Consider the following 14,377-nt stretch of genomic DNA (forward strand, 5'->3'; position numbering starts at 1 on the left):
TTATTTTTAATATTTATTTATTTATTTTATTTAAGCTGTGCCAGGTCTTTGTTGCGGCATGAGGGACCTTTAGTTGAGGCATGCGGACTCTTAGTTGTGGCATGCATGTGGGATCTAGTTCCTCCCCAGGGATCAAATTCAGTCCCCCTGCATTGAGAGCACGGAGTCTCATCCACTGGACCACCAGGGAAGTCCCCATCACCCCTTCTTTTTTAAGGCTATCCTTATTAAGTCTAATTTTTGCTAAATGCTAAATGACACTATTTTATTTTATTTATTTATTTCTGGCTGCGTTGGGTCTTCGTTGCTGCGTGTGGGCTTTCTCTAGTTGCGCCGAGCTGGGACTACTCTTCCTTGCAGTGAGCGGGCTTCTCACTGTGGTGGCTTCACTTGTTGTGGAGTATGGGCTCTAGGCATGCAGGCTCAGTAGTTGTGGCTTGCAGGCTCTAGAGCACAGGCTCAGTAATTTTGGCGTACGGTCTTAGTTGCTCCATGGCATGTGGGCTCTTCCTGAACCAAAGCTCGAGCTCGAACTCGTGTCCCCTGCATTAGCAGGTGGCTTCTTAACCACTGCGCCACCAGGGAAGTCCCCAAATGACACTTAAAATGCTTTCATTATTTCATCTCCTCTTCACAGTGACCCCACAAGTGAGGTGTTGTTCTCTCCATTTTATGGATGAATCAACTGTAATTCAGAGAGACTGAAACTAATCTGAGGTTTGTTTATCTCCAAAGGAGATGTTGTACTCTTTCCTTTTTGAAAAATCACTGTTTTTCCACACCTCTCTGACTTCAATTCTATTTCCTTTCCTATCTTCCCTTCTTCTCCTCACTGGCTATATCTGGATATTTCAAAACATGCAGAATAAATTATTCACCTTAGAAGGGATTTTGGAAACACAGTTCCAAATTTTATAAGGTAAAACTATTAATAATATCAGTATACTATTGCTACAAAACAAAATACACAGAAAATACTGTTGAATATAAAAACCAAATAAGGCAGCCTCTCTACTTCAGACCCAGAAGATCACAGAATTGGGACCTAACCGTAAATAATATCCCCAAATAACTCCTTTCCTTTCAGAAAACATACACATACATACACAAACCTGAAGAAAGCCCCTTCTGACCACAGCCCTTCTCCCACTCGCCAGCTGCATTAATATCAATGTTTTAGAAAACACTAGAGTCTCTGCCAAATAGCTGAGATCATCCATCAGTTGTTCCTCAAGGAGAGTCTTCTCCTAACAACTCCAGCATGAGATTATTGTGTATATATAGCTCGCTGTCATGCACAGGACAGGCACATGACAAATGTTCACCAAAATGAAGGCGGCACATGGCACCACTATTGCCCTAGACTGCAAATTCACTGGCATTCCAAGAACTTCGCAAATAGCATGCCAGGGTCTTTTCTTTTTAAGAAGGATAATATGTTGCTTATAAATTTAATCTTAGAGACACATCACATTAAATCATAATGTTTTCATTACTTAACATTCTTCACTTTCTTTCACAACATGAAATCTCCCAAATTAAACTCATTTGGATTAACAAATCTTCTTTTTAAATTTAAGCGTTTGTTTAAGAAGAATTCACAACTAAAGCAATTCACTTCATCAATCTGTTTTACTTCTTATACCTGGTTGAAATGCTGGGCACTGAAATGAGTGTTTTGCTGGAGGAAGGACAGCAGGCAAGGCTAATTTTGGAGCCCTGGTGAAGAGTGATCACCAGGTGGGCTGTGCGATGAGACAGTAATAGGAAAACCTGAAATCCAAAGGGGGTATGGAAAGGAGAGACTGAAGACAAACATAAATGTGGACTATGTTTCACAACAGGGTCAGCACTGATATTTGTACTTACACAGTACTTAGTATGTATTAGGCACAGTTCTTAGGTCCTTGTTTAATTAATAGTAGGTACTATTTTTATCCCTACTTCACAGTTGGAAAAACCAAAGCACAAAGAAGTTGAGTAGCTTCCAAAGCTTCACAGCTAGTTAGAGGCAGAGCTGGGATTCAAACCCAGGCACCATTTCATAATCATGAATTATTACGACTTTACACAGCATACATTCTACAGCAGTGGCTCTCAAACTTGTTTTTAACCTTGACCCCCCAGGAGAAATACATGACCCAGCATATCAAAACATAAGTAATAGAAACAGAAGTTTTGTGAAACAATACTTTTATTAGATGCAGTGCATTCAGAGCGTTATTTCTTTTTTAAAATTGCTGGTTGCAACAAATAAATCAATTTTACAACCCTTAATGGGTTACGACTCACAATTTGAAAAACACTCCTTTGGAGACCAGGGCTACAAATGGTAACTCAGTTTCTCCAGTTGGATGTTTGATGGTCATCTCAAGCAAGTGGACAGTCATCTTCATTTGCTTATTGACAGTCTACAACAACACTCCTGAATTTCACCCTCCAATCCTGCCCCTCCCCTTTGCTTCCTCTCTCACTAAATGACAGCTTCCTCTGCACTGTCCACATGCCACATGAAGCTATCAAGCACTTGAAATGTCGCTATCAGAATTGAGACATGCTGGAAGCGTAAAATATACACTAGATTTAGAAGACGGTACAAAAAAGGAATCTAAAATACCTCATTAATAACCTTTTATACTGATTGCATGCTGAAATCATGTTTAAGATACAGTTAAATACAATATATTATTAAAATTAATTTCCCCTGTTTCTTTTTACTTTTTTTTTGATGTGGCTACTAGAAGAATTTTAATTACCTATGTGGCATATTATATTTCTGTTGGACAGAAATAATGTCCTGGTTGCTCAGGCTAAAAAACTTTAAATCATCCTTGACTCCTTTCTCTCCACCAGCAGGTGGTGTAGGCTTCACCATTAAAATAGATTGGTAGCTCAACAACTTCTACCTTCACTGCTACACACACACACACACACACACACACACACACACACACACACACACCACTGTGTCTTGCCTAGATAACTGAAATAGCTTCCTAACAGGTCTCCTTGCTTCCTTCCTAACCACACCCTAAGGTTTATTTAGCTATTCCCTATAAAGTTGCCGAGTGACCCTTTTAAAAGTCAGTCAGATTACGTCACTGCTCTGTTCAAAATCCTCCAATGGCTCTTTTCCCCAGAGCAAAAGTGCAGGTCCTTGCAATGGCCTACAAAGCCTTTTAGGCCACTCACCCCTCCCCATCTATCTGTCCTAACTTTTTACCTCTAGTCCACTCAGCTACAGTGACCTCTTTGAATTCACCAAGTATGCTCCTACCTCCCAGCCCTTGCACTTCCTGTACCTATGTGTATAACCCTCTGCCCTGGATATCCTCTACCTTCTTTCTCTGTTTTGGATCAAATGTCAATTTACCAGCAAGTCCTTTACTCATTATTGTACTTAAAACTGCAAACCACCCTCTCTTGATTCTTCCATACTTTCCCCTTCTTAGCTTTATGTCTTATGACCTTTAATTATTGTACGTAATTCACTTAATTTATCTGTCTGGTACCAATCACATGTAGGAGTTCCATGAGGGCAGTGACTTTGTTTCATTGCCGCATTCCCAGCACCTATGTGCCTGGCAAATTGTAGGTGTTCAATAAATGTCAGTTGAATGAACAAACGAGCTGTGGGTTTCCAAACTCAGTTTTGCACCACTTGCAACTAGCCATTCTCAGAAAACTACTGAAACAAGCAAACATTTCAGTATCTTTAGTTTTTAACCCATTATTCTTCTTGGACCTACAGTAATTCCACAGTAAAGAAAGCAAGATTCTTCTCCACACTCCAGACCTTTTGTCCATTTTCTCATGATCCCTAGGTGCCCTCCAAAGGCCCTGAAAAATGGGCTTTCCTTTTCTCTCAGGCATAAAATCTCCCTAGGCATCTGCACCATGTCTTGAATGTCTGGCCTAAAATATGTGCAGCTATAGCCAATATAGATTCTTAGTCTCAGATGATCTTCAAGTCTACGCGGTGTACATTAGGTGCAACCAGACGTTGTAAACACACGTGTATTTGCCCCTTGGTCGTTCACAGACTGGCCACACTTCACCCACCTAGTCCTTACATGTCTGTATTCAGGAAGACGGGCCCCCGCTCTGTGATAGGACTAGAAATGTGGACACGCGATGGATGGAATGTCTGAGACTGTAGCCAGGCCCCTCATTTTAGACACGGGGAAACCAAGGCTCAGGGAATTTAGGCCAAGAAAACTTAGGCCACGTAACAAAATCAAAACGAAGACACAAAACATAATGTGGTAGAAATGGCACAGAAAGCCAGGTGGCTTGCCTCCCGCCATTCAGCGGGTCCACAAAACGACGCTGTGGTGCAGCTCAACCTAGCTCGCGGCCCCCTACCGCGGCATTTTAATGTTCAACCATGCGCTCGCAGACTGTGAAAGGTGAGGCACGCACGCCCCAGCCGTCTCACCTTCCTCCGGTTGAGAAAAAAGGCAGCCCGCCGCCTGGTCCTCAGCCACCTCCTACACCCGGGAAGCCCGCGTCCGGACTCTCGCGAGACTAGCGGTTGGGGCGAGCAGGTGCGGAAATTCCCGGAAGTGGACGAAGGGACTTGTCAGCTCCCACCCCGGTTGTGTGCTCTCGAGGCCCCGTGGGGATCGATGGTCTCCTCGGGGACCGGCGCGAGGCGGAGTCACGGAGAAGCTTTCCGTCACTCACACAGCGGCCTCGGCCCTGCCTCGGCTGCCGCCGCCCCTCCCTTTGCCCTTCACGGCGCCTGGACCTCCTCGTCGGCGGCTTCTTTCTGCGCCTGGGCAGCCTGCCTTTTCCCTTTAACTTTCCTTTGCGTCTCCTCCCCCGACTGTTTTAACAGCAGAGTCGCGGGCCCTGCAGTGTCCCAGAAGCGGCACGTATAACTTGCTCGGTGTAAGTGCTAGGAATGCCGCCGGCGTCCCGGGGAAATGCGTTCCTTCTATCTATAGCTCTGTATGTACGTTCTATGTTCACGGCAGCTATTCTAGGGACAACAACTGCTTCCCTCTGTTCTCATCTCCCCATTGGTGGCTTCCGACCCGAATTTGGGAATGGGGAGATCTCCCACCTGTTATCTTTGAGCAGGCTAATCTCTTGTAAGCAGAAGTGCCATATGAAAGTCTTCGAAGCCGGTTGGCTTGGGACTGGGAATTTTACCCCATCCCCCCCCCACCCAGCTCCAGGCTTTACAAAACGTATTGATTATGTAAAAATACTTAATTTTTTTAAACTGTAATTTTTGCTTCGGTCTTGTGCTCGAAGGGAGGAAACAACTATCAATTTGCTTTTTCTGATCTTATATATAAGATTCATTCTTTCTCGTTGCTCTGCTACGGTCAAAACACATTTTGAACATGTAAGTGTGGCTGTCAGCCTTAGAGAATCTAAGGTACAGTTATTTTCTTTATCTTGATTCCTTTTTTGTTTCGTAGGGGTACCTCATTCGATTTCGGAGTTCTTTTCATTCTTCTGAAAGATTTCAAATCCTCTAGAAGCCAAAATGGGACACAGTAAACAGATTAGGATTTTACTTCTGAACGAAATGGAAAAGCTGGAAAAGACCCTCTTCAGACTTGAACAAGGTCAGTAGTAAGTCATTTGATTAGCTCTGTGTCTTTTACATTTTTAATTCATAGTCATGTTAAAATTTCTTTTAACTTTTAGACATCATTTCCAAGGACCTTTCTAAACCTGATTTGTGCGAAGACGTTGCTGTGTTCTAAACAATATCACTAATGAAAGTGGATTTTAGTTGAAAATGTTTTATTTATATCTGTCATGTTAGAATAAAATTGTTCACTTTACTTTGCATTCTAACTTCCACTTAAGACAGAAGTTGCATTTATAATCGGAAGATTGACCGTATTATTTCCATTAGCATTTACTATTAAAACTTGGGAAATTGCTTCATAAGTAATTTTACTTTGGGTATATCTATAGTTTTGCTTTTTTATAGCTCTCGCTCTTTTCCTTTACCAGACATTTGAATTAGTAAAATAGATCACAGCAAAAAGTAAACTATTATTTATGTTTGTCAAAAGCCTCTCAACTATGGAGAAGGTAAAAAAGCTGAAAATATTTTTTTGCTGAAAAAGTGAAATAACTGATCAGGTTGTGTTGAAATATATTTGAACTGTGATTTAAAAGATCAAATTATATTTCTATAAGACATCAAATAGATGCTTTATTTTCTTAGACTTTATATTTTTCAGCATTAAAAAAAAGCATTTCACACTTATTTATGTTAATATAACTTGTGAAGTAGTCAATAGAAGTTTAATGTATGAAAAATAAAATACAATCCCCTTTATTATTGTACCAAATGAATGTTGATAGTAGTAAACATCTGAAGAAATTTTTTTTCCCTGAATTTCTCAAGAGCTGAATTTTTAAAAGAAATTTCATCCATCAAATGTGTTTCCTCCATGCCAAATCTTTATCTTCTTCCAACTTCAGCATTTAAGATCACTGAGTACTTAGGCTTTCCTGACTCTGCAGTTTTCTGGTTTTAATTTTTTTTCCTACACTCTTAAGTATTCCTCTCAACTTGGTGGTGTCTTTTGCTGACCTCTCCTCTTCCACATTTTAATTGTGTATATCAGCAAGGAATCCTTTCTTTTTCTGTTCTCCTGCCCTCAAAGAAGTATACATTCTCATGGCCTCAGCTGTTGCCTCCATACTGATGACTCCTTTTGGAAGAAAGGCCTTGAGCTTTGCTTGCTTCTTGGAAGCAAGCGAGTGTAATGGCAAGAGTAGGGAACTAGAATTTTCCTGTATCTGCTGCTAACAAATTGTTTGACTTTGGGCAAGTCACATTAATTCTAAACGTTAATTTATTTGTGATATGAAGGTATTAATTTCTGCTTTTCTACTTTCCTGAGTTTTGAGGCTCAAAATGAATAATAAATGGCTTTAAAGCCCTAAATAGATATAAGGCATTGCTAGATCGCTATACCTGTCTATTCTCACCATCGATTCTTGGCTTCATCCTAGTATCATGCTATGGAAGAACCTTAGGATAGCTCCAGTCAGATTTGCTTAAATTTAACATGTCCAAAACCATCTCCTCAAAATTCTCAAATGTTCTTTACTTCTCAGCTTCCCTGTTTACTCTTCCATTTTCATAGTTTCCAAGGCTAGAAACTTTGTACTATTCTTTGATGATTTTTTCTCTTTAACTGAAGTCTCTTTTTAAGCCCTATAATTTCTTTCCAGATGTCTCCTCTTGCCTGCCTGTCTCTTCCATATGCCTGAATATGGATGCTGAAATAATCTTCTTATGCCATCTCTTCTCTTTTTATTAATTGGTGTTCATAAGGTCAAATTTAAACACATCTGCCTGGCTTCCAGGACATTCTATAATGTCTATAATCTGCCTCCTTAGCCAAGATTTTATCTCATTGTTCCTCATTATTGGTGTCCTATATCTTTCCAGTTCCCTTGTTAATTCCCTCCCCAGTGGCTTTTCTCATGCCTGTTCTTACACCTCCACTCCTGTCAGATTCCTGTATATCTATTAAATCCCTTTACTATCATTTTATGTGTTGCCTCCCTCTCAGCCTTCAGCTAAAATTCCACCTACTCCATGAAGCTTTTCCTTAATTTGTTATTATCTCCTTTCCTTGATTTCTGATTACTCAATGGGCATAGAACAGTTAAGTGCTTAAGGATGTAGCAGTGTCTAAAAGCTTATAGTGTCCAACTGGAGTTTAAGATCTGTGAAGATAGAAATTATTACAAACCTAGTGCAGTGTACTACAGCTAACAAATCCTTGCTGGTTGATTACTAAAGTGCCATTTAAAGCTAGCCAGGCTATTTGAAGAGGGAACTCTGAAGGGTTTATAAAATAAGAATATGGTGACTCTGTAACTCTGGTTAAAGCCAGTAAATTCATCCAAATGATATAAATGGGAACATGTCGAATTTTTTTCATGCAGTAATGATGTCATTGTATTATTTTAGAAGATAATTATACTGTGAAAGATGAAGAGAAGGGACATTGGAGACAAGAAATCATGGAGAAGGCTATTTTAAAAACATGTCTGGTTTAACTACATCAGGGTTGAAAAAAAAAGGGACAGAGTATGAGACATTTTAAAATTCATAAGACTTGGTGACCAATTAGGTGTAAAGAAAAGCTCTGGCAATTTTTGGTTCTTTCACCAAGCCCTTCTTCATTTTGCCTTCCTTTTCACTTTTCCCTAAGAAATGATTCCTGTGCATTTTCAAGGCTAATATCTCTATAGACTCTTCTAATTTAACAAGTACAAGACTGCGTAATTATCTTTTCTAGCCAAATGATAGCCTGGCCCTGTATTTCCTATCTCTTTTAGTGGCAAATAATGAATAAAATCATTATTCCCTAAACCTGGAATTCTTCCATTTTTTATATAGGTTGGTCAAATTACAATTTCTATTTTTTTAAAAGAAAATATTTATAAAGATTCCTTGATTAGGAGTCAAGTTTATATAGATTGAGTGGAGGGAATGGGGTAGAAAAACTTAGTTTACAGTAATAGTTTAATCACTCGTCTTGCCAGTTTAATTGCCTGCAAGAGGGAAATGGCTAATCTGAGTAAAGTATTCCTTGTGTATGAGGAATAAGATAAACACACCATGTGCTGCTGTGCTAAGCTAATTTTAGCAAACCGAGCAATTAATTATGGAAGCTGATACACTCTAGGTATTCTGATGTTTCATTTACTGTATATAAAAATTTTAGTTTCAGGGATATGGATTAGAGGTCTACAGAGTGGCTATATATATATATACCCTTGGGGGTATGCACTGACCTGTCTATTGGGATATAGAAAGAATAGGATTTATTTCTCTTTCTTTTCTCTCTTTCTTTCTTTCTGTCTACGTATCTACCTATCTATTTTTGATTTTTAAAGTCAACTAAGGGGAATTTCCTGGTGGTCCATGGGTTAGGACTCTGTGTTCTCACTGCCAAGGGCCTGGGTTCGATCCCTGGTCGGGGAACTAACAGCCCACAAGCTGCGCAACACTACCAAAAAAAAAATTCTATTTTAATTAAAGTAATTAAATTTTGCTAATATATGAATTGATATTGATGCTCTCAGTTTGTACGTCAGATGCATTAATAATAAAAAAGATATATTCTGAGGAAAGAGTGGTGGTTATAGGTCTAGAAGAGGTTGACAGTCATACTGCCACTGGTTTGCTTGCATTATGTTGCCATGAATTACACTTTTACCTAAACTAGGTTAAGTAGATATACAGGCTATATTATCTTAAATAGTAACATCTTTACAATACTTTGTAATGAGAGGTAGTGTAATCGTACATGCCTCTTTTACCTCAAGAGGTTGTCAAACTTAAAGATGAGTTAGAAAGTGTTTGAAATTTGCTGTTTGAGTTTTGTCCTTTTCTGAAATGACACACAGCTTTTTCTATAGTATACTTAGAAAATATTATCAGAAAAAATAAACACAGTCCAACTCTGAGGTAAACATGAGTGTGAAAGTAAACTGCTTTTGTTGGGAATTGATGCTGTAGAGCAGAGTTCAACACATTTTTTTCCTGTAAAGGTTCAGATAGCAAGTATTTTCAGCTTTGCAGGCCATATGCTTTCTGTTGCAGCTACTCAGCTCTGCCATTGTACTATGAAAGCAGCCATAGACAATACATAAACAAATGGTGTGACTGTTCCAATAAAATTTTATTTACAGAAAGAGCATATAGTTTGCCAACCCTTGCTACAGGGAAAGCATTTTGAATATGTATTTTTAGTAACACTTTCATCATATGATTTTACCCATATAAATGAATATCTGCTCACTTTTAAAAGTTGATAACAAAGTTTTCTAATCTGTTTGAAATCTACCAAATAAAGAATTTCAGTTGGTTTTCAGATCATCTCTTTAATATATAAAATGGGACATCTTCTCTTTAGCTTGTAAAAGCAATTGATGTATGTCAAGGAAAATATTTATATTTACTAGCACATCTCAACAAAAATATTTACATAACTGATGAATGGAATTGAAAAGTTAAGGTCATGGACTAGTAAACATACCTACCAAGAACTTTATCCATTGGGATTTGGGTATCTTTATGTCATATTTTTTTCAAATCTGAGGTCATTGGACTTGGAATCTAAATTACTTTATCAGACAATATTAAACCAAGACTTTTAAAATTAATTTAATCACATTACTTTCATGACAGATATTACCAATATTAACTTTTAGTGAGAGCCAAAAGATTTGTTCCATTAATTAGTAAATAAAATTAATTATTTAAAATATTGTTTATTTTATTTACATCTTATTCTTATTTTTGTGTTTTATAAATTACATGATCTATTAAATTATCATACACGTATATTATATAAATAAATATTCAAATTTGGAGACTACTTGTCATTTTTTTTCTGAAGGTAGACCACTGATCCAAATACTGTTTTAGAGGTTTTGGATGAGTTTCAACCTTTGTTCTACAAGTTCTCTGAATCCTTGTGTAATTATAAAAACAATATTTGTATAAGCTGAACAAGGGACAGGTTATTTAGTTGTGCTCAGATGGCTAATCTCTGATATTTGTACTGTTCAAAATGACACCATTACTTCTGTAATAAATTTAATCATCCTTGCAAATATAAATATGGTTCTCACAGTCACTTAAGTATTAAAACTTCACATTTTAATTCTTTGGGCAATTACTTCTCAATCTATCTTTTCATAATTATAGCTCTAATATAAAAATGTTTCCCAATTTTATACCTTTTTATAAATTATAAAAAGTTATAAAAAGTCTTTTATTTATGCTTTTTGTTTCAAAACAAAATTGGGTTTATACTATCTAAACAATTTTGATACCTGCTTACAGTGTCATGGCATGTGAATTCCACCTCCCTGCTTACTGCCACATTTCAGTCATACTTTTTTCCAGAAAGGATTTGAAAGGATCTATATAGATGCATAAAATATAAGAAAACAGTAAAAGTAATCATGTTATTAAATATCCCTTGATAATATGATTTATAGTGGCTTTATACTATTCCTGCTTACAGAATACCATAATTTGTCCCATAATTTAATCATTTCCAATCATTAGATATTTAGTTTGTTGTGAGTTTATTTAATTATAATAAACTGTGATGAACATCCTTATATATAATCTATGTTTATATCACTGGTTAATTCCTCAGAAAATGTCTTTATGAAATTATTGAGCCAAAAAATCTAAACTTTATTAATATTCTTAGTATGTTTATGCCAAATTTCTTTATAGAAAAATTTGTTCATGTAGCTACTTGGAAAAGAAATTATTAGTTTCACTGTATAGTAAAAGTAAGAAGTAAAAGTGAGTCCCTCAATTTTTGCAAAGTTACTTAATAACTACATTTGAATAATTTGTTTATTGCTTGCTAAATCCATTTACTGTGAATAAATTTATATCCATATTTTGGTCCAATCCAGGAATATGGTTAGCAGAACTTATCACTAAATTATAATTTTTTCCAGGAATGCCTAGAACTTCCATTCCCTCATGTTATATGTATTGCAGTATATAAAACAGCATTCATATTTCTCTAGGCAAATACAGAAGTATTTAATTGGATTAGCATAAATTGGAAGAGTCCAGCATTCTCTTAATGTCTTATACTGATATCTTTTCTTCACAAAGAATATCTTACCCAATGTTTAATATTGTGGTGTAGAATTTACCACCTGTCAAACATCACTGTGAGAGATTTACTTCTATCAAAGAGCAAGTTTAGACATGACTGAAATATATCTATGTGTTCTCTATTTCAGCATTTGCCTTGAACCAAACTGACATTCTTTATATATAAATAAATAGCAGTTCACACTCATATTTCTGATTCATATCACCACAGCAGGGTTCATTGTAGCTGTCTCCCTTGCTTATTGGTAACAACTTTCTCTGACAGTGAAAAACCTGGCTCTTATCACCTTTGTTTTTGAAAGATATTTTCAACAGGTATAGAATTCTAGGCTGACAGTTTTAATCTTTCAGTACTTTTAAAGATGTTGCTCCACAACCTAAGTGTCCATCAACAGATGAATGGATAAAGAAGATGTGGCACATATATACAATGGAATATTACTCAGCCATAAAAAGAAACAAAATTGAGTTATTTGTAGTGAGGTGGATGGACCTAGAATCTGTCATACAGAGTGAAGTAAGTCAGAAAGAGAAAAACAAATACCGTATGCTAACACATATATATGGAATCTAAAAAAAAAAAAAAAATGGTCATGAAGAACCTAGGGGCAAGATGGGAATAAAGACGCAGACCTACTAGAGAATGGAATTGAGGATATGGGGAGGGGGAAGGGTAAGCTGGGACAAAGTGAGAGAGTGGCATGGACATATATACGCTACCATGTAAATGTAAAATAGATAGCTAGTGGGAAGCAGCCGCATAGCACTGTGCTTTGTGACCACTTAGAGGGGTGGGATAGGGAGGGTGGGAGGGAGGGAGATTCAAGAGGAAAGAGATATGGGGAGATGTGTATATGTATAACTGATCACTTTGTTATAAAGCAGAAACTAACACACCATTGTAAAGCAATTATACTCCAATAAAGATGTTTTAAAAAAAAGATGTTGCTCCACTGTCTTCTTGCTTGCATTGTTTCCCATGAGAAATCTGTCATCCTTATCCTTGTTCCTCTGTACATACTGGTGTCTTTTTCCCTCTGTGGCTGCTTATAAGATAATCTCATTTTCACTGGTTTTGAGCAATTTGATTTTGATGTTCTTTGGTGTAATTTTCTTCATATTTCTTGTGTGTGGGATTTGTTGAACTTCTTGGATCTGTAAGTTTGTTGTTTTCACCAAATTTGAGAATTTTTTACCCATTATTTCTTCAAATAATTTACGTCTCCCTTCTTCTCTCCTTTGAGGACTCTTTATATTAAGCCACTTGAATTGTCTGATGCTCTTTCAAATTTTTAGATTCTTTTTTCTCTCTTTGTTTCTTTTTGCATAGTTTCTATTCCTGTGTCTTGAAATTCGCTTATCTTTTTTTCTGCCACGTCTCACCATCCATTAAATCCATTGTCTGTATTTGTCATCTCAGACATTGTAGTTTTAATCTCTAAAAGTTTGATTTGGATCTTTTTCTTTTGTTTCAATATTTTCCATGTCTTGACCTAACTTTTTGAACATATGGAATGCAGTTATGATAACTGAAATCCTACCTTGTTTACTAGTTGAACATCTGTGACACTCCTGGGTCCGTTTTCATGGATTGATTATTCTCCTTGTTATGGGTTTTGTTTTCCTCCCTCTTCATATGTCTCATAATCTTTGTTTGGATGCCAGACATTATTAATTTTACCTTGTTGGGTGCTGAGTATTTTTGGATTCTTATAAATGTTCTTGGTCTTTGTTCTGGAATGAAGTTACTTGGAAATATTATAGTCTTTTGAGTTTTACTTTTATGATTTGTTAAGCCAGTCTAGAAATATGCCCTTTCTAAGGCTCATTATTCCCCACTACTGAAGCAAGATCCTTCTGAACTTTCTACCCAGTGCCTCATGAATTATGAGTTCTCCCGGTCTAGCTGGTGAGAACAAGCACTGTTCCTGGTCTCAGGTATTTTTCTCAGAGACGTGCACTGATCAATACTCTTCTGAATACTCAAGGGAGACCTTTGGCAGATCTCTGGAGTTCTCTGTGCAGCTTTCTCCTCCTTATCCACAACTCTCATCTGAAAACTCTAGCTGCCTTCGTCTCCACAGATTCTTAGTTCTGTCTCCTCAACACAGGAAGTCAGTTGAGGTCTGCCTGGGTTCCTTCTCCCTGTGCCCCAACCTGGAAACTCTTTCAAGGTAGTAAGTAGGCAGGGACAATTGTAGGGCTCATCTTGTTTACTTTCCATCTCTCAGAGATCACTGACTTTTGTTGCCTGATGTCAGGGTCTTGAAAAATCATTGTTTCATATATTTTGTCTGTTTTTTTTGTTTTGGGTGGTGGTTTCTTTCTTTTAAGTTTCAGGGAGGTGGGTAAATCCAATCCCTGTTATTCCATCTTTGCCAGAAGCAGAAGTCTCAGTCCTTTAGGTCTCTGTTTCCTCTGTGTGGAATGCCCTGTTCCAGATATCTGTGTGGTCAACTCCCTCAACTCCTCTTTCTGTTTAGCAGTTTTTTCTTGGATGCTGGACATTGTGAATGTTCTGTTTTTATCTCTGGATTTTGTTGTCTTGCTTTAAAGGAGTGATAAGTTTTATTTTAGAAGTCATTTACATTATCTGTGGATCAAGCTTAGTCCTTTTGAGGCTTGTGTTCAAGCTTTGATAGGATAGGTTTAGAGTAATTTTTACTCTAGGGCTACTTTAACCCTATTACTTAAGACATGACTCTCTTGAATACAACAGGT

The 14,377-nt window shown here is 37.3% G+C and overlaps 1 protein-coding gene across 3 annotated transcripts in view; it reads left to right on the top strand.

The window, feature by feature from the left end:
• The first annotated feature begins 4,546 nt into the window (after positions 1-4,546).
• Positions 4,547-14,377, top strand: part of AGL (amylo-alpha-1, 6-glucosidase, 4-alpha-glucanotransferase) — a 78,826-nt gene continuing 68,995 nt past the window's right edge. For 2 of the 3 annotated variants that reach the window (XM_032630640.1, XM_032630648.1), the window contains exon 1: positions 5,445-5,582. In XM_032630640.1, the coding sequence (XP_032486531.1) occupies positions 5,501-5,582 (82 nt within the window). In that variant the 5' untranslated portion in view covers positions 5,445-5,500. Of the gene's footprint in view, positions 4,894-5,432; positions 5,583-14,377 lie in introns of those variants that run through there. The other variant, XM_032630633.1, reaches the window with a different exon arrangement.

Source organism: Phocoena sinus, chromosome 1, assembly GCF_008692025.1.
Source record: "Phocoena sinus isolate mPhoSin1 chromosome 1, mPhoSin1.pri, whole genome shotgun sequence".
In the NCBI taxonomy this organism is placed as follows: domain Eukaryota; kingdom Metazoa; phylum Chordata; class Mammalia; order Artiodactyla; family Phocoenidae; genus Phocoena; species Phocoena sinus.